We start from the raw sequence: 20,115 nt of genomic DNA, 5'->3' as shown, positions 1-20,115 counted from the left end.
GTCTAGAAATGCACAATCAGCCCATCCATCTCTTTCTTGTATTATATATATTAGCCTTGAATAGAAACATATTAAATTGGTGACGCATGATCGTCCTTGTCTGAATCCAAATTGCCTTGGATTTAACTCGTTTTTTTTTCTAAATATTTTACCCATCTACTTTTCACAATTCTTTCACAAATTTTTGCTATTGTACTTGTTAGGGAGACTGGTCTATAGTTGTTAGGGTCTTCTTTATTTCCTCCTTTATATATGGGTACTATATTTGCTTTTTTCCAATCATCGGGAACTTTTCCTTTTTTCAAGGAACTGTTTATTATGCTTTGCATTTTGTCTGCCAGTTCATTCCTGCATTCTTTCAAAATCCAGTTTGCTATTTCATCTGGTCCATGCGATTTTCTGACATCAAGATTACTCAAGTGTTTCAATATTTCGTTCTTTGTTACTTCTATTTCTTTCATGGGAGGGACTTTCTCTTTCCATTCGATCTCTTCAGGTTGTATGTTCTCCCTTGTAAACACTGATTTAAAATGTTTGTTCATAATTTCCGCCATTTCAATTTCCTCTGTGTATTCAACTCCTTGTCTTAATTTCTCCAAGTCTTGTTTGTTTTTCAATTTGTTGTTTACAAATCTGTAAAATAGTTTTGGTTGATCTTTACACTTTTCTATGACATCTTTTCATATTTTCTCTTTTCCTCTCTGCATGCTTATACATATTCATTTCTATAACAAGTATGCCTTGGTGGATTAAAGAGTGTAATGAGGAATAGACATTTGGGAATGGATGCGAAGAGGAGACTGTATGAAGGAGTGATTGTGCCAACAGCACTGTATGGGGCAGAAACGTGGAACATGAGAGAAGAAGAGAGAAGGAGTTTGAATGTGTTTGAGATGAGGTGTCTGAGAAGTATGGTGGGGGTTACTAGGCTGGATAGAGTGAGAAATGAGGAGGTGAGGAGGAGAACAGGGGTGAAAAAAGATTTGGGAGATAGGGTTGATGAAAGAATATTAGGATGGTTTGGACACATGGAAAGAATGAGTGAAGAAAGACTAGTAAAAGAGGTATGGAAGGCAGATGTGGAGGGAGTGAACATGAGGGGACGTACTAGGATGAGGTGGATGGATGGGGTGAAGGGGGCTTTGGGGAAGAGGGGAATGTCTGTTGAGGAAGGAAGGGAGAGGACGGAAGACAGAGGTGAGTGGAGAATGGTTGTATATGGATGATGTTATGATTGCATGAGGAGGAATGGGCGGGGGGGTGTTGTAGTATGTGTAAGTAAATTTTGACGCAGCCCGAAGGGATTTCTCCCCGTACTCTCCTTATATGCAAGGGGGGACGGAGAGGGGGGGTCGCCGATTAAATGAAGCGGCCTTGCTGTGGATGTGCTGTGTCTTGCGACACTGCTTCTGACCCAGGGCGGTGGGCAGGGTGCAGGGATGACCCGTCATCCAGGAGGTGCTCAGATGAGAGGGAGGGTGGGAGGGGTGTGGAGTGTATTTGGGGATGAAATGGGTGGGAGTGTTTTTATGCCTTTCCCTTTTTGGCTACCTCCCTTGGAAGGGGGGAAAAAGCCTTGGTATATGTATGTATATAACAAGTATATATCTTCCATTTTTCAGGCCTTCTGTCTTTTTTCCAAAGTTTGTTTTTTCATACATCATTCTTCCTTTTCTATATTGTTCATTTCTTTTCATGTATTTTTCTTCATTTAGTTCCAGTTCAATCAATATGTGGTCACTTTTACTTATTGGTGTTTTATATTCAATCTTGTCCACTATTCTAGGTTCAGATGTAATTATTAGGTCTAGTCTCGATGGTTCTTCCTCATTTCTATACCTAGTGTTCTCCTGTATCCACTGTGTCATTGTATTGTCAGTAATCATCTCAAGTAGAGCGTTTCCCCATGAGCCGTCTCCACCCTTTACTGTCATCTCTTCCCAGCAGATTTCTTTGCAATTATAGTCGCCCATCATAACTATTCTTCCTCCATCTTCCATTATCTTATTTAATGTTATCTTTGTGTCCTCTAACATACTTTTATGTTCACTCTCTTCCCACGAGGCTGTTTTCGGAGGCACATAATTTATCACAAACTTTCTGCTCTTCTTATCTCTGTCTTCCACTTCGATCATAATCATCTCTACTGTATTCTTTCCATATGTGATACACCTCACGTTTATATCCTTCTTAGTCAGGAACATAACTCCACCCCCTTGCTTTGTCTCTCTGTTTCTAATCCAATAATTATATGCATCATGTCCTACACTGTTGGGTGGTAGTGGACCTTTTAATTTTGTTTCTACAATTCCCATTATGTCCGGTTCTTTTTCCTTCAGATAATCTTTCAATCCTGTTATTAATCCATCTATATTTGTGTAACACTCTTAGTTTTCTGCCACTTCCATTGTGTTCTCTGTTTCCCTTTTGTTTTTCTCTTGTGTGTCGAATTTCCTTAGTTTCATATTCACTACTCTCCAATAGAATCTCTCTTTTTCTGTCTCTGTTCTGTTCTCGTTTTTTTCCTTAGCTTCAAGTCTTTTCTTTTTTTCTTCCTCTCTTTCTTCTTTATTCATTTCCCTTTTTATCCATACCTTTTTATATTGTTCACTTGTTGCTAGTTTCCCTGTTTTGGATAAGATATTCTCTGCCGTCGTTTGTGACCTGAATTTAATCTTAATTGGTCTGGTCTTATCTGTACTATACTTTTCGAGTCTGAACTTCTCTTCGATTTGTTTCATTATTTCTGGTTCATCTTCCTGAACTAATTGTAGTAAACTGCTTACTTTTTCATTTTCCTCTTTGATTCTTGAGGTTCTATCTGGGTTATGTTTCTCTTCCATTCCTAATATAATTATACATTTCTTTTTGTCTGCTAAGTCTCTTACAATATTCTCCTTCTGTCTCATCACTTTGATAACTGAGTCTTCAGTTTGTTCTTTCATTTGCTGTTTAATTATATCAGTAAATGCAACTTTACTATTTTCCTGTATCTTTCTCCACCCCTGTGCCTCTTTTGCTATTGTTTCTTTATTGTTCCTTTTTAATTCTTTATTCTCCTCTTTTACTTCTCTTAAATGTCTTTTTAGTTCTTCTATTTCATCAGTTAAGTTTTTGTTCGCCTTCTCTAGTTCTTCCAATCTCTCAAACTTTTCTGCAAGTTTTGACATTTTACCGAACCTAACCTCCCAATGTTCAGTCATTTGTTCAAGCCTTTCCTCCAGTTTTGCTAGTCGGGGGAGGTTGGTATCCGCCTCCCCCTCTTTAAATCCTTGGAAATTGTTATCCTCACCTTCCATTGAATTGTTCTTATCTATGTTTCTAATCTTTACATTTTTGTTAGACATTTCGTCGTCACTAAATTGGTCGGGACCTCTTTTGTTTACATGGTGTCTACCTGCCTGGGCCAAGTCCTCTCCTTCATCATTTCCTTCCATTTCCCTCAGTAATCCCTCCCCTTCTCCTTTTTCCTCACTTTCCCCCCACCCTGTAAATACAATAGGTACTTCCTTTGCTTCGGGATCCACGAAATTTCACTTTTTCTTCAGAACGTCCTCTAAGCCGTCCGTTCGTTGAAGTGTGTGTGTGTGTGTGTCATCATTACAGGGAAGCAAATATAAATTGAATCTTTCTCACGTTTGCTTTAATGATGTGATCTATGAATTCTATTCTAGCTAAATTTTATTCAGCTGAAGACTTGTTGCTGTAGCGCAAATACAGTCAACTCCTAAGGACCTTCAGATTAATATAATCAGACATGTTAATACAGAATTCATCACATCGATTGGTGAAGAGATTAATCATTATAGAATTCTCTCCGGAATCTAAAAAGTTCGACATCTTAAGCATTTGTTAGTATTTTGTCATATATTTGAAAGGTGTGTTTGCTATGAATATAGATTTCAGAATTTTAGACCTCGAATATAGGGAGTACTGTACTTAGTTTATTTAGTAGAATTTAGAGGGTCTTCCTCAAAACTGTGGTGGCCCACGATACTAAGGTTCCCAGTATGGATACAAAAGTATCATTTGGCTACTTTTTGGTGTTGGTACATTTTTACGACGCTGAGCTAAAGGATACAAAACTGAATGAAGAAGCCAAAAGGGGGCCCGGGTATGAGGCAAATTCAATAATGGAACTTATTATATTCAACAATTAAAGTCCATGTAAAATATTTTACAAATGAAATATTAGGCCTTCGATAATTTTTAGAGCCAATTGGGTAATTTTTTTTTACATATGGATATGGAATACTTTTTGGATAAATATGTATATTTTTTTTTACCGGGAACACAGCATTTATCGCTTCTGCCAGCATGAGTGTATCCTTCAGGATCATGACCTGGTGTAGCGCTAATTTGGAGGCTGCCTTGCAATATACTGCATTACCAGGTACAGGAGGCTCACCAGGCAGTGTTCTTAGGTAATAGTCTAGTTCGTTCTTGAATCTGATGTTGGAACAGCCTGTGAGATTTCTTGCGTGTTTTGGGAGCACAGTGCATAATACTGGGTCATTGTAAGTGATGCTGATGGCAAGAAGAGTTTCTGGGGCTGATGTCAGAAGAAAGTAAAATTGGCACTGGCATCCTATGCCAGCATTTGTTCTGGCTTGCATAGAGATAGAATCAGGCTTCAACTTTTTTAATATCCTCAACATGTACATAATGCAGTATTTCTCTCTTCTTCTTTGTTGGGAACATAGGCCCAGGCCAGTTTCCTCAAGTATTCCCCAGTAGTTTAGGTCCTTCATGACTGTAATTTTCCTGGTGAGGGCCGTCTGTACTAACTCCAGTTGCTGTATCTCTCCTTTCTTGTGGGGAGGCCAGAGCCAGAGGTAGCTACTGTAGTCAAATAATGGCTGTACAAAAGCTCTCCACAGTGTTATCACGAGGTCCTGATCTCTTGACTTGAAATTTCTGAGGACTCATCCAGTGATGTGTTTGGTTTTATTTGTGGTTACTTTAATGTGGTGCTGGAAGGTGGTATCATCATTTGACAACAGGATTTGGTAGTATAGCCTATCCCCCCCCATGTATAGTTCAGTCAGTTTCTTCAGTTCTGAGCTTAGTCCACACCTTCTTGTAGTTCTTTGACATTGGCTTTGTTTTTGTTTTATTACTCTATGGCTGAGGGTGGTAACATCAGCAAAGAATGGCTATCGGGAATCTTCGGCCACTTGATCTTTGTCATTCATCTGAACAAGGAAGAGTAATGGACCCAGAACGGAACCTTGAAGAATGCCACTGGTCCCTTCCATCTAGCCTGACGGTTAGGCCTACTACCTGGTTTCTTGCCGTGAGAAAGCTATGAAGCCATACTCCAAGCTTCCTTGTGATTCCCAAAGGCAAAGCCTTGAATTTTAGTATTTTGCTTGTAAATACTGGTAGTCAGTGTTTCTACCATTGAGGATAAAATTACACTGAAAAAGTTGAATTATAGAGGTAGTAAGAGAAAACTATCTGTAGTTTCACTGGATCTAGCTTTACTATAATTTGTTGCTGATAGGATTTTATAGTAACCATTTGCTCACCTTCCAAGTCTTCCTATTTGTCCAGGCTTGGGACCAGAATCTAAAGCATGTTGCTTATCATGAAAGACACACATAAAAGAATAGGCCTACTTGTTAATAAAGTTGAAAATAAGGTCATAAAAATACCAAGAACCATTAGAGACAATAATTGCATCTCCCTCAAGAAGTAGCAGGTCAATAAATGAGATGTTAAGGTCAAGTTCTACAAGGGGTATCCATTCTTTGAAATGGTTTGTAATGGTGTTGAATCTATTGGTCTACATTATGAGCTGTGTCTGGAAAATAGTGACCATTGTTTTTTAAGTCAAAGAAAAGCTTAATCTTTTCCCCCTAGTCTAATCTAATTCCTCACGCATGGTCAAACTGATAACCACAATTTTCCAACACAGCTCACAACATGGACCAACAGAGATGACAATGTTACGAAACTTTTCAGTGCACATTTTTAGGACATCCTATACGTGAAGGCACATCAAGATCCAAGTCTACGCAACCATTGTCCCAATGGTAACCCACTGGTGTGAAATCTGGGCACTCATGGAAGACAGCAAAAGAATACAGTACTGAAAAATGGAATATTGTGACACATCTTTGAATCAATATGAGATGACATTACCAGTGAATAGAAAAGGACCTTCAACATCCAACTGAGGCAACTAATTGTCTGCCCTCCACCCAATGCAGGCTCCATCAGGTCACAACAAATTACCGTATATACTCGTCTATAGGTCGAAATCTTAAGGATTTTTTTTAGGCCAAAACCTAGGGGTCGACCTATACACAAGTAATAATCTTGTTAGGTTGAAATCCAGACATGACAAGAAAGGCTAGGAAGAACTCTTACCTTTTCTTTAGGTTCAAAAATCAAAATATTTACCTACTAGTTACTACCAGTAAACAATGGGGACATAAAATACACGGTACGTACCAAAACATGTGAAATTCCTTCTAGATATGGTAACCCCATACTGTGGTTTTACCTGTTTGTTAAAATTCTTAGCACAGGCAAGCTTATTATATCATGTATACTAATATAGTACCCATAGTTGTTTAGAAAATAATAAAATCCTGTGATATTCTCAAATTTAGCTTTCTATATGGTATATATTATTGTTACCATTACCAAAACAATGCAACACGAGACGTCTTGTTGTGCTGTCCTGCTGCACAACAAGACGTCTCGTGTTGCCAACCAGCGACGTTGTCACCAACCTGACACATATCTTAAGCACTGTTGCCACTTTGTGGGATTTTCCCACAGATCTGTGGAACAAATGATCTGACGTGGGACTGTTTGTGGGGAGACCAATTTTGTTCTTAATTTGTGGAATTTTTTGTGGGAATCCATACAGTTTGTGGGAAATTCTATGGAATCAGCAATTAGTCAGACAAATAACTAAGATTCTCCATAAATAAGAGAATTTGAAAAAGTATTGTTGGAATACATAACTAGGTTGTGTTGAATCAGTCAGTTTTAAATACTGGAACTAATTCTGTGGTACATAATATGGGTAAGCTGGGAATGGGGTGGATCATAATTTGGTCCGTTTCATAACTCACGCGTCCATCTGACTCCATCACTCGTTTAGTCGGCACTCGGAAGGGATTGGGTAGGGGTGAGGAGGACTACTTCTTAACAATGAAGACACAGCCCAAGCGAAAACGTTTTCTCTTCCCTCCCCGCGATAGGTCGAAAGCGTCATACGTTCAAGTACGGTCGACCCTCCCCGCGATAGGTCGAAAGCGTCATACGTTCAAGCACGGTCTGGCCAGTAGAAACTCTCGACTCCTTTGTCAACAGGCTCAAGTTGAAATCTTGGAACGTTTTGGAAGTCTCGCCAGAGGCTTACTTCACTCTACAGTTTCAGTTATACAGTAAGCTCTGTTGCTCAGCTGCTGTTAGTCATACCGGTCTGCAAGACGGCCGGTGCTTGTAGGACCTATTTTATTTGCTAGTGATAGTCAAGATGACTGACAAAAGTACAAGGAAATACAGTCAGAGGTACCGTCCATCATGGGAAAATGATCAACGTTTTAAAGGTAAAGACAAAAATTTCGAATCTGTTAAGTTACCTCGTTAAAAATAGATGAAGAGCATATACAAATAGATACATGTATGCTTTCCTTATATCCATTAATTGATTACTGCTGGATAATTTTACTTTACCAAGGTGTGGTGTACGCTAGGCTAGATCTACGTTTTCTCAGTGCTTATGTAGTCGTAATATAAATTACCGCAGGATGAAATGGTATAACTATTGTATGTTTATCAGAGAACGTTGACTTCTTGGTTTTAGGTTGGCTGCAGTCAGTCCCAGGTGATGCAAGCAAAGCACGATGCAAAGTTTGCGGAAATTCCTTTCAAGCGCACATGAAATCCGTGATTGGTCACTCTCTTAGCAAGAAACACATGGATAACACTAAATCCTCTACAAGCAAGAGCCAGAGGTCCATCAAAGATGCTATGCGTCCCAGAGAGAGAGATCCAGTCAAAATTGCTGAGCTTAGAATAGCAGTTTATATAGCTGAACATGCCTCAGCTTTATCAGTAGATCATTTGGGTGAACTTTTGCCTTAGTTGGATATGAAATCACGCACATTACAAGATTTCAGAATGCTTCATACTAAATGTGCACGTCTTCAGAAATATATCATTGCTCCATCTTTTGCTGTTAAATTAAGAAATGAAATTGGAGACCAATTTTTTAGCTTGGTGGTTGATGAGAGTACCAACGAAGCAAATATATCTTGCCTTGCCCTTTGCATTCGTTTTTACAGTACAAGTAAAAAGTCTGTAGTGGACACTTTCTATCGTCTACTACCAATAGAAAATGCTACAGCTGATACTCTCTATCAAACTGTTAAAAGATGCTTGGCTGAGGACGGCCTAGATGTGAAAAAAAATGATAGGCCTAGGGACTGATGGAGCCAGTTCGATGATCGGTCGAACTCATTCACTCTCAACACTTTTAACCCATTAAACTCCGATGACAAGATGTCTTGTCATTTGGTCAAATAAAACAAAAAATCATAAAACACCAAAATGTTTGATCAAACACCAGAAAAATATGACGTCAGTCCTCCTCGCTTCGCTCGCGAGCGAAGCGAGGAGGACTGACGACGTCATATTTTTCTGGTGCTCTTTGATCAAACATTTTGGTGTTTTATGATTTTTTGTTTTATTTGACCAAATGACAAGACATCTTGTCATCGGAGTTTAATGGGTTAAGAGTTGATAATCCAGAATTAACCCTGTTTAGGTGTGTGTGTCACTCTCTTCACCTTGCTGCCAGTAAGGCTTCTGAATGCCTTCCTATAATTGTTGATTTTGTAGTTAGAGAAACTCATAATTGGTTTTCTACTAGTCCTAAGAGGACTAATGAGTATCAGGCTATATACAAAGTGTTAGAAAACAGTGTACCTAAGAAGGTGCCGGGACTGGCAGGCACACGCTGGTTGGCAAGGTTGGAAGCAGTTAGTATAATTATCGATCAGTGGGAGGCTCTAAAGCTTCATTTAGACCTGAGTGCTTCCAAAGAACGTTGTTACACAGCGAAAACCCTGTCTGATGCATACAGAGATGACCAGAATAAATTGTATTTGTTGTTTGTCAGAAAAAACTCTGAAAGAAATAGTGTTAATAAGATTTTCCAGTCACAAACTGCAGATGTCACAAAAGTAACACAGGATCTCATTGCAATGTATCGTAATCTAATGAACATTGTAGTAAATGGAAAGCACTTGTCAAAATGTTCTGATGAAAACCTACCCAAACTTAAATTTCTGGATCATGTTGTGCCATGTGAGGCAATGAACTTTGGATACGAGGTCACCACATATGCATCTTCTTGTTCTTTAACTGTAGCTCAAGTTCACTATATCAAAGAGCGGTGTAAAGAGTTTGTGGTTGAACTCATAAAACAAGTTCAGATGCGCTTACCTGATAATGTTGAGATACTTATGATATTGAAAAAATTCCATCCTTCCATTGCCACATTGCAGATTAAAGACCCTGTTGCTCTGATTGGTATCGGTCTACCTTTGAGGATCTAGATGGTCTAGAAAATGAATGGAGTTCAATGTGTCTTCAGCAGTGGCCTAAAAGTTGCTTGGGTAATGTAGTAAGTTTTTGGACTGAGGTAAATGAAAGGGAAAATTCTACAGGACAAAAAATGTTCCCAAACATTTCAGGCCTCGTACTGGCATTATTGTCCCTTCCATTTTCAAATGCCTAAGTAATTTTTTTTTCTCTCAAATGAATGTTGTTCACTCGAAACTGAGAAATCGTCTAAAGGTTAGGTCGGTAGAGGCATTGTTGCAGATAAGGTATGGGTTGGTTCATTATTATCAGTCGTGTGTAAACTTTCAGCCCACTGATGACATAAGAAATTTCGGTGCTAAAGGTTCTAGAGAGGAGGAGGAGAATGTCATTAATCTTGATTTAATGCAGTAAGAAACTGAGATTGTAGGTAACTATAAATCTAATTATTGTCATTATGATGTTTGTATTGCAAAGTTTTGGTTGGCCTACTGTAGCTGCAGGCTGTCTACAGAAGTCATATTGGAAAGACCTAGTTTTTAAGTTTATATAGTTATTAAATATTAAGTAACTGCTTTTTTTGTAAGGAAATTTTTTTAATTTTCTTCATCAATAATAAATTTATATGAAATAATGCTGTATTAATTCTGTGGGAATTTTTGTGGGATTTTAATTTCAGTTTGTGGAAATCTGTGGGGAAAAAATCTTTTATCTGTGGGAATTCGCCTCTACAAAAGTGGCAACACTGATCTTAAGAACCACCAATTTGGAAGTAGTGTGCCAGACAAGCAGGACGATAAAAGACATCACGAAGACGAAAATACACAACAACCAAACACCGGGCACAAAAGCTGGTGTTTATCGTATTCCGTGTTCAGGATGTGATAAAGTTTACATCGGAGAAACGTCACGCGACCTGAATACACGAATATGTGAACACCGTTACAACATCAGGCATGAAAGAATGCAGAGCTGCTGATACGAGAACCAGACAAAATCCGTAGGAAGTGTTTAGAAGCAGCGATAATTCAAGGAACGAAAACTATTGAACAAAATAAGCGGAACGTCGTACAAATAAAGGCTCCATCCTCATATGGTGTTTAACTCGTCAGTCTTGTCGGCAACTGCTACTTTCATGAAAAAAAAATCTTTGTAATCTGTTCAAGTTTTTCACTCTGCTGAAATGGCAACTTCAGTGAAACTTACCAAATATCAAAATCAGTAACTTGAAAAGAAAAAAACATAAGCCAAAATACATCAGAATTAATGAAGTGAAAACAAAAAACAAAAATCAATTGCTATACCAGGTAAGCCATGCCACTTCAAAGCATCAAGACAGTGGAATGCTCACAGCACCAAAACAAAAACAAGCCACTCGACCTATACATGAGGTATATGGAAAACTCCAGATTTTTTTGCCAAAAATGGGGGGTCGACCTTTACGCGAGATCGACCTATAGACGAGTATATACGGTAGATGGTTGGGTCACATTGCAAGGATGGATGGAAGACAGTCATGGTAAAAAAGGATGACCCAGGGGTTGCCAGGAGGAATACGGCTACATGGAAGACCACATTAAATATGGATGAATAATACCAAGAATGCTTAAAGCTCATGAGCATCAAAGAGCCACAGAGGCAGTGGGCATTGGCACAGGATAAGATGGCAGTGGATGCATCTAGTAGCAGCAGCAGAGGAACTCATGGAGTGTGTATTTACTGTGTGAGTGATTGAGTCTGTAGTATCAACATCAGTAAGACATATGTTGCTCAGATGCACAAAATCATCATTTACCAACCAAAATCAATTACATAAACAGCATCACCAGGTTGACAAGCTAATAGTTTGCATGAGGATTAATAAGAGCATTAAACATCAGTTCATTGTATATTAGATTTCACTAAAATATTTCAGAATGCGACAAGGACCCTCGGTAGGCTGGACTCCAGGAGCGCCTCCAATGATACAGACACAACCAACTGTAGTGATGCAGCCTGCACAGTATGGTGGGAGTATCAACTCTGGTGGAGGCATTCAGTGTTGTTGTTGCACCATCTGTTCCTGTGTACACCTAGGATTCCTTAAAACACAACCTGGATGGCTTAAAGTTGTTGAGCTGGTGAGTATTGACAAATAATTTAATCAGGGGGGTTTTACTATGTAGCATATGTTTTACATACACACACAAATACACATGTTAAAAGGATGTGAAGAAATACAGTTTTCCATATAGATGTATAAATATGTGGAATAGGTTAGGAGGTGATATAGCCTAAGCTCAAACAATACATGAATTCAAATCTAAATATGATATTGGAAATCAAGTATATAGATTAAGTTGGAACTGTACATGAATTTGAGTTTAGGTATGTTAGAAAATTAGAGAATAGGAGATGGGACCCAATGAGTGTTGCTCCTTTTCTGTAAATTACAATTAGGTAAATACACACACACACACAGAATCAGAAATGGAAGATGAATTTTAGTGTCAAAAAATGCAAAACATTTGAAATGGGTAAAACCTTAGAGAGAACATCCATGGATTATATAATGGAAAGTGACTCAGTCACCAGTTGTCAGCTTTCCACATGTGAGGTGTAAGAAATATAGTTGAAGCTGTTAGAGATCCTATGGCCAGGCCAAGGAGCAAGTGTGAGTCTCTCAGGGCTACATCTAATGTAAGTAAGGAGGTATTGATGAGTTTTGAAAAAGGCCAGCTCCACTGTCCACCTTGCAGGACCACTACAAGCAGGTACCAATAAATTATTGGTCTCTCTTTTCCTGTATATTACAAATGAGTAAATATACACACAAATGTGTGTGTGTATATATTTACCTAATTGCAGTATACAGGAAAGGAGCAATGCTCATGGGGTCTTGTCACTTCTATTATCATACCTGTATATGTGATTCACCATTGTTTTGGATTACATGCTGGACTCATGATCGACAGCTATTTCCCTCCCGGAAGGGAGTTCAGAGCTCATATACAGTCGGCGCCATGGGTATTGGCGCGATGCTTTTTTTTCATCTGTAGCACTAAAACAAGTGCAATATTAACATATATGTAGAACCTACCAGCCTCTAATACTTTGTGGGTAGTCCTTTCCTTTTCAGACAGCTCTCAAGGTGTCGAGGAACAGATTTAGCCAGTCTTTGGAGCATTGAGGGTTCTAAGTTGTCCCAAATGTCCTTAATCTCCTTCACAAGCTTTTCCACAGTTGCTGTGTTACGTCCTCGTAGTCTTCGTTTTATCAGTGCCCACACATTTTCAATTGGATTGAAATCTGGACTATTACCAGGCCAATCGTTTATGTAATCCACTCCTACAAATTCAAGCCATTCTTTGACTAGTTTTGCTGTGTGTGCAGGGGCACCATCCTGCATGAACACCTCACTCTTACAGGCATCAAAGCAATTCTCGAGATGGTCACACAACAGTTCCAAATATGATTCCTTGTTCACTGTTGTGTTTTTAGGTAATATAACTAGCTTGCCCACACCATAGTACCCAAATGCACCCCATACCATGACACTATCAGGGTGCCCGGACGGAGCCTAACCTTACCTCCTCGGTTCCCAGTAACATTAAATGTAGCCTCATCAGTCCACAAAACCTTCTTCCACTTTTCATTGTCCCAATTCAGATATTTCTTACAAAATTTCACACGATTGTGTTTCTGTTTCTCTGTCAGAAGAGGTTTGCGTCGTGGTGCCCGATGCTGTTATCCTTGGTTCAGCTTCCATCTGTCTTTGGATAACCTTCAGAGTCCTTTTTGATGTCTTTTTAGCTGGTCCAGTCCTCTTGACTTGGAGTGGGGGATAATCACCTCCCGCTGTCTTGCATTTCTTTGTCCATCTCTGGACACTGCGCAACGATACTCTGGTCTGGATTGATATATCCTTGTTAGACTTTCCTGCCTTATAAAGTGAGCTTATTGCTGCAATTTTCTCCCTTGTGAGCTCTGGGCCTCGTGGCATTATTACAAAAATCCCACAAAAAACACAGCACGTCAGAGCGGAAAAAAATTTGATGCGGTCACGACTAATCACAAAAAGCAACTGAGTTATTCAATAGGCAACTGAGATCTTTATTGTCTGCACGTGGGACTTAAGCTCCACCTACTCTACCATGTGCTTTCGCGCCAATACCAGTGTCGGTTTTCTTAGGTGTATAATGGGGGTCCTATAATTTGTCACGGGTATTGGCGCACATTTTTCGCACCAATACCCATGGCGTCGACTGTATGACCAACCTATGGGTAATGCTGTGACCTTTCATACACACACACACCCAACTCCCCCATCCACAAGAGTTGGAGTACTCACAGCGCAGCGATACTGAAATTATTTCAGCCCTGTGCAGGATTTGAACCCCGGACTGCTGTAGTAGCGGCTATGTGTGTGTGTATTTACCTAATTGTAGTATACAGGAAAGGAACAATGCTCACTGGGTTCCATATCCTATTTTCTAATAATCTAACATACCTAGACTCAAATGTGTGTGATTATATTGTATGACACTATTGTTCTGACTATTTTTGCATTTTCAGGTCCTAAGTGCGCTCTGCCAGACACTGCTTCTCAACTATGGTGTTGCTTATGCTAATACCATTGGATCTTCCTTTCACACCTTCCTGACCACATGCTCTGCTTGCCTCTTTATTATTGCCCTTCTTATCTTCTCATACATCATATCTGCCCATTCTTTTAACCTCATTCGTTCTTCAGTGCTTGTAAGTTGCTTTATGTTCTTGTAAATAGTATGCCTAATTTACAGATTAATAATTAATCTTTGGTTTTATATGAAATACATTAAGAATTGTGTCATTTACTCTTCCCATTGAATGATTTTGCAGAATTTTACTTGCAGTGTTGTCGTGGTTTTGAAATACAAATATATTATTTCTTTATAGGAAACGGTATTTAATTGGGCAGCAAGTATCCTCTACCTATTGTCTTCCTCACACCTGACATACGCAGTTCAGACTAAACTATGGATTCAATATCTCACTCAGCCACAGTATGCGGTATACCCTGCCATGACTGCATGTTATGTAAGCATACCATATACTCCTAATATTATAAAAGTAACAATAAATTTTGCAAGCATGGAAATAGAATTGCATAAAATTACGATTGCTTGGAAACCGTAGTTAGTCTTTATCATTGCCATAGTCATTGGAGATAGCCATGTTGATTGGCCTCAGTGACATGAGTGATATGTTATACCTGATGTACTCGGAGAGGTTTTGTTTACTTACGCAAGATGTAGGTATGTGCTTTCAATCAATCACCCATATACAAGTGGGAAAGGGCCTTAATATATACATTATGTCAACAGATTAGTCATAAATATAATCATGTGAGCAAATTTTTTACTTAAAAACAAGCACTTATTTATGAAGGTTTACATTTGCAACACTCATAAACTGTCTTTCTCAGAGAGGGCTAAGATGGTACCTTTTTTGGGGGAAGTTTTTGAAGCTCGGTTGCTCACTAGTTGAATGGGATAGAGAATTGCTGCTTGGGACAGAGGATAGGAGTGTATGTACATATACATGTATTTACTGACTTGTATTTTACAGGAAGGGGAGTTACGCTCATGGTGTCCTGCCTTTGTATCTCTCAGTGTCTAGCTTGCTCTTAAATTCATGAATGGTTTTTGCACACACTATTGTTTAGTCCAGTTTGTTCCAAGTGTCCACCACTCTGTGTGGAAAATGTGTGTGTGTGTGTGTGTATACATACATGCACTTGTACTATCAGTTGTAGAGTGCGAGAAGCAAGTAAATGTCTGGGAGTATTGAAAAATATCATGAGAAATAGATACATATTTAGGGACAGATGCAAAGTAAAGACTATATGAAGGGGTGATTATGCCTACAACAATGTATGAGGCAGAGACTTAGAATTTAAGGAAGGCAGAAAAGAAATTAGATCTTTTGAGTGAAGAAAAACTAGCAAAAAGAGTAGAAGGCAGAGGTGGATGGAAGGAACTTGAGGGGAAGACCAAGAAAGGGATGGATGGATAAGGTGAAGCAGGCCTTGGGTTAAAGGGTAATGTCTGTTGAGCAAGAGATAGGTATGAGTGGAGAGTGGTTACGAATGGATAGTAAATTGACAGAGCCTGAAGGGATTTCTCCTTGTCATCTGTAATTAAAAAGATGCTTTGGAAAGAAATTAAGAGAAGAAGAGGAGGCGAATCAAGTAGAGAAGAAAAGGTAAAAGATGCAGGTGGAGACATGATAATGGAAGAGAAGGCAGTAAGGGGAAGGTGGGCAGAGTATTTTAGGGAGTTGGTAAATGTGAAGGAGGATAGGGAGGGAAAGATAGTTGCAGTGGGAAGTGCTAAGAAAATGACCATGATGAGTGAGGAAAATGGAGGAGAAATAAGGAAGGATGAAGTGAAGGCAGTTAAGATGATGAGAGCAGGTAAGGCACCTGGTCTGGATGGATGCCATGCAGAATGTCTAAAAAAAAGGAGGTACAGTAATGGTGGACTGGCTGGTGAGGTTATTTAATGTTTGCTGGAGAGAGGGTAGAGTGCCAGAGGACTGGAGGAGTGCCTGTATAGTTACACTTTACAAGGGAAAAGGGGACAAGTGTGAGTGTAGTAGTTTCAGAGGGATTAGCTTGTTAAGTGTAATTGGGAAGGCTTATGGGAGGATCTTGATTGAGAGGATTAGGAGGGGAACAGTGTGGATTTAAAATAGGTAGAGGTTATGTAGATCAGATTTTTGTGGTAAGACAGATATGTGAGAAAGCTATAGGAAAAGGTAAGGATGTTTTTTGGGCTTTTATGGATCTGGAAAAGGCTTATGACAGGGTAGACAGGAAGGCACTGTGGGAGGTCTTGCAGATATATGGGATAGGAGGAAAGCTTCTAGGAGCTGTCAAGAGTTTTTATGAGAGTAGTAGAGCATATGTCAGGATTAGAAATAGAGAGAGTGAGTGGTTTGAGGTAAAGGTGGGACTCCATCAGGGATGTGTTATGTCACCCTGGCTATTCAACTTATACATGGATGGGGTGGTGCGAGAGGTAAATGCAAGGGTGGTGGGTTAGGGATTGGAGATGTTTAAAGAAAATGGAGAAAAGTGGGAGGTGAGCCAGCTGTTGTTTGTGGACAACACTGTGCTTGTAGCAGGATCAGAAGAGGGATTGAGGAAGTTGGTGACAGAGTTTAGGAAAGTGTGCAAAAGAAGGAAGTTGAAGATAAATGTGGGTAAAAGTAAGGTGATGAGATGTGCAAGGGGAGAAAGTGGCAGCAGACTGGAAGTGAGTATTAAGGGAGAGAGACTGGAGGAAGTGGATAGTTTTAGATACTTGGGTGCAAATGTGGCAGGGAAAGGAGTGGTGGAGGTAGAATGTAGATTGAGAGAAGCGAGTAAATGCCTTGGTGGATTAAAAAGTGTAATGAGGAATAGAGATTTGGGAATGGAGGCTAAGAGGAGATTGTATGAAAGAGTGATTGATTGTGCCAACAGCACTGTATGGGGCAGAAACATGGAACATAAGAGAAGAAGAGAGGAGATTGAATGTTTTTGAGATGAGGTGTCTGAGAAGTATGATGGGGGTTACCAGGCTGGATAGAGTGAGAAATGAGGAGGTGAGGAGGAGAACAGGGGTGGTAAGGGAGTTGGGAGATAGGGTGGATGAAAGAGTATTGGGATGGTTTGGACACATGGAAAGAATGAGTGAAGAAAGACTAGTAAAAGGGGTATGGAAGGCAGATGTGGAGGGAGTGAACATGAGGGGGCTACCTAGGATGAGATGGATGGATGGGGTGAAAGGGGCTTTGGGGAAGAGGGGAATGTCTGTTGAGGAAGGATGGGAGAGGACAGAAGACAGGGGTGAATGGAGAATGGTTGTATATGGATGATGTTGTGATGCATGAGGTGGAATGGATGGGGGGATGGGGGGTGAGGTAGTATGTGTGAGAAAAATTTGACGCAGCCCGAAGGGATTTCTCCCCATTTTCTCCTTTTCTGCATGAGGGAACGGAGAGATGGGGTGTTGCCAATTTAATGAAGCGGCCTTGCTGTGTCTTGCGACACTGCCTCTGACCCAGGGCAGTGGACAAGATGCAGGGATGACCCGTCATCCAGGAGGTGCCAAGATAAGAGGGAGGGTAGAGGGTGGAGGGGAGTGGAGTGTATTAGGGATGGAATGGGTGGGAATGGTTTTTATGCTTTTTTCTTTTTGGCTACCTCCCTTGTAAGGGGGAAAAAGCCTTTGGTATATGTATGTATGTATCTGTAATTACTCATGAGGAGGGAAAGTGACCATATAAGGATGTGGTGGGGGTAAACCAGCTTTGGCTGTTGAAACCTGCCGTGGAGGTTCTCTATCTTCATCCATGAGAAGCTAAGATGAGAGAGAGGAAAGGGCAGTGGAATGGGTGGAAGTGTGTGTGTGTATTTATTGGGTGATTACTTTGGTTCAGCTAATCCCATAAAAAGTATGTTTATGCAGTACTACCTCTCATTAACGGACTAAAAGGGGGGTAACGGTGTCCGTTGATGTGAATAATCAGTTGATTTGGAGTGGTTTTTGGGTGGCATAGTGATTGCATGCACTAAACAACAGCACCAAAAACACAGCAAACACAGCTAATTAACGTCCGTTAATGAGAGGTAGTACTGTACTATATTCAAGAAATTGAATTAAGAAGCTATTTCATTGTGTTTTCACATTTCAGGTTCTTGGTTTTGTTCTTGGATGCATCCATGCCATTGATGGTTGGTTAGCCTACAAGCATCTACATGGCAGACGATAACTTTCTGAGATGGAAGACTTTTCTAAAAGAGTTAACCTGTAACTCATATTAGGATTTATTTTCTCTATTGTATTTTGTATAAGATTAAATCATGGTTCAAATATGATCACTACAGCAATCTACGACTGGATGAAATTTTCATTATGACAGTTGAAGCTAGAGACACTGTATTGGGGTAGGAGGATACTACTACATCAAAGTGCCTTCAATACTGATATGTACAAAGAATGCAATGAGAAAGTTGTATTAGAGTAATTGTGTGGAACAAAGACTTGGGAATTTGAAGGAAACTGAAAGGAAGAGCCTAAACATGTTTGAGATGAAGTTGAGAGGTATGGTAGGCACTGCAAGGATGGATTGTGAGGAATGTGAAGGGGAGGCAGAGTGTGGATGAAAAAAGGATCTGTCAGATAAGGTAGGTCAGAGTCCTGCGATGGTTTGGGGATGCAGAAAGAATGAGTGAGGATGAACTAACAAGTGTGTAAAACAGAATCGGATGAAGAGCTCTTAAGAGGAAGATCAAGAATGAAGTGAATGGGGCATTGGACGTAGCTTAAAGGGATGTTCATTGTGTCTCGCACAAAAATTATTTCAAGTGAATGAGGAGGGGAAGTTGACATAGAATATAATTGAGAGTAGATCAGTGGAATGTGACAGATCATGGGCTTGACCTTGAGTCTCATTCCCTTAGAGCTGCTTTCCTGGATGGAGGTGATGATTCTGTCTGGTTTCCATCTTGTAGTACTACCACTTGGAAGTGCTCATTAAGAGTCCCTCTCTTTTAGAAGAGGGAAAGGGCCTTCAGTAAATATATACAAATCATATCAGCACATGTTATACTTGTTCATTTTAAGCCATGTACATTTAAGAACAACCACTTCAACTTAAGAATGAAATAAATATGGATTTGGTAATAAACAGTATTTTCTTTAAATCCTTTCCCTACTAATGGTGACTTGTATCTTTATTTTGACCACTGCCAGGAAATTTTATTTGGCTGAAGGACTGGCACTTGAAATGGTAACCTTTTCAGTGATATGATTTTTTTTTCATATGAAAATTATTTGTATGTATTCATTTATGATTTAAAACTCGCTGATCAATATGCTACCCCAGGTCCCTTGTAGGAGACCTACAGCCCCCAAGTAACTGGCCACAACTACTAGTTCAACCATACAACACATAATGGAAGACTGCATTATACACAATCATGCATGCAAACAACACAACATACACTCTATAAAGGATTTGTGGGAAAACCCAGTTTCGGCTGTGGCCTTCCTTGGGGAGACGGGACTGCTCGGACAGACAGTCTAGGGAACGACAACAACAACAACAACAACTAGTTCAACCCATAAGTCACTTAACCACTTCGGTACAATGATGCCTATGTAGGTATCATGAGGCATGAGTGGGTACACAGGGATGCTGGCATTGGTATCTTGATTATATATACATTTTTGTAGTTGTACACAAGTTACCCCCAGATTCTGTGAACTGGTTTGATACCATTTTCTGTGTTTATTACACAAGCATAACAGAGAATGAGTAATGACGCAGTGACTATATTTTATGCGAGTGGTGTGATGCACTGTTCATATGACAGCCAATGCTGCACACAAGAATTTGACTCATACTGAAGTGGTTATATAGCTTTTGTATTGCTGTCTGGATAGGGTGAAATCTGGGTAGTGTGGTAAAAGGTGCTCTGCTTTCTATGTAGTAGTTGTATTTTTCTCCCAGATTTCTTTCTTTTTTATATGT

At 39.7% G+C, this 20,115-nt stretch overlaps 1 protein-coding gene across 3 annotated transcripts in view; it reads left to right on the top strand.

Annotated features, from left to right (window-relative positions):
- The window catches only part of sing (MARVEL domain-containing protein sing), a 24,670-nt gene extending 5,401 nt beyond the window's left edge, over positions 1-19,269 (top strand). For 2 of the 3 annotated variants that reach the window (XM_076188196.1, XM_076188195.1), the window contains exons 2-5: positions 11,486-11,690; positions 14,125-14,307; positions 14,488-14,628; positions 18,274-19,269. In XM_076188196.1, the coding sequence (XP_076044311.1) occupies positions 11,487-11,690; positions 14,125-14,307; positions 14,488-14,628; positions 18,274-18,351 (606 nt within the window). In that variant the 5' untranslated portion in view covers position 11,486 and the 3' untranslated portion in view covers positions 18,352-19,269. Of the gene's footprint in view, positions 1-11,143; positions 11,294-11,485; positions 11,691-14,124; positions 14,308-14,487; positions 14,629-18,273 lie in introns of those variants that run through there. The other variant, XM_076188194.1, reaches the window with a different exon arrangement.
- The last annotated feature ends 846 nt before the right edge of the window (positions 19,270-20,115 follow it).

This window comes from Oratosquilla oratoria, chromosome 7 (genome assembly GCF_046742065.1).
Source record: "Oratosquilla oratoria isolate Oo_2021 chromosome 7, ASM4674206v1, whole genome shotgun sequence".
Classification (NCBI taxonomy): Eukaryota; Metazoa; Arthropoda; class Malacostraca; order Stomatopoda; family Squillidae; genus Oratosquilla; species Oratosquilla oratoria.
This window is presented reverse-complemented; position numbering and strand designations above follow the sequence as displayed.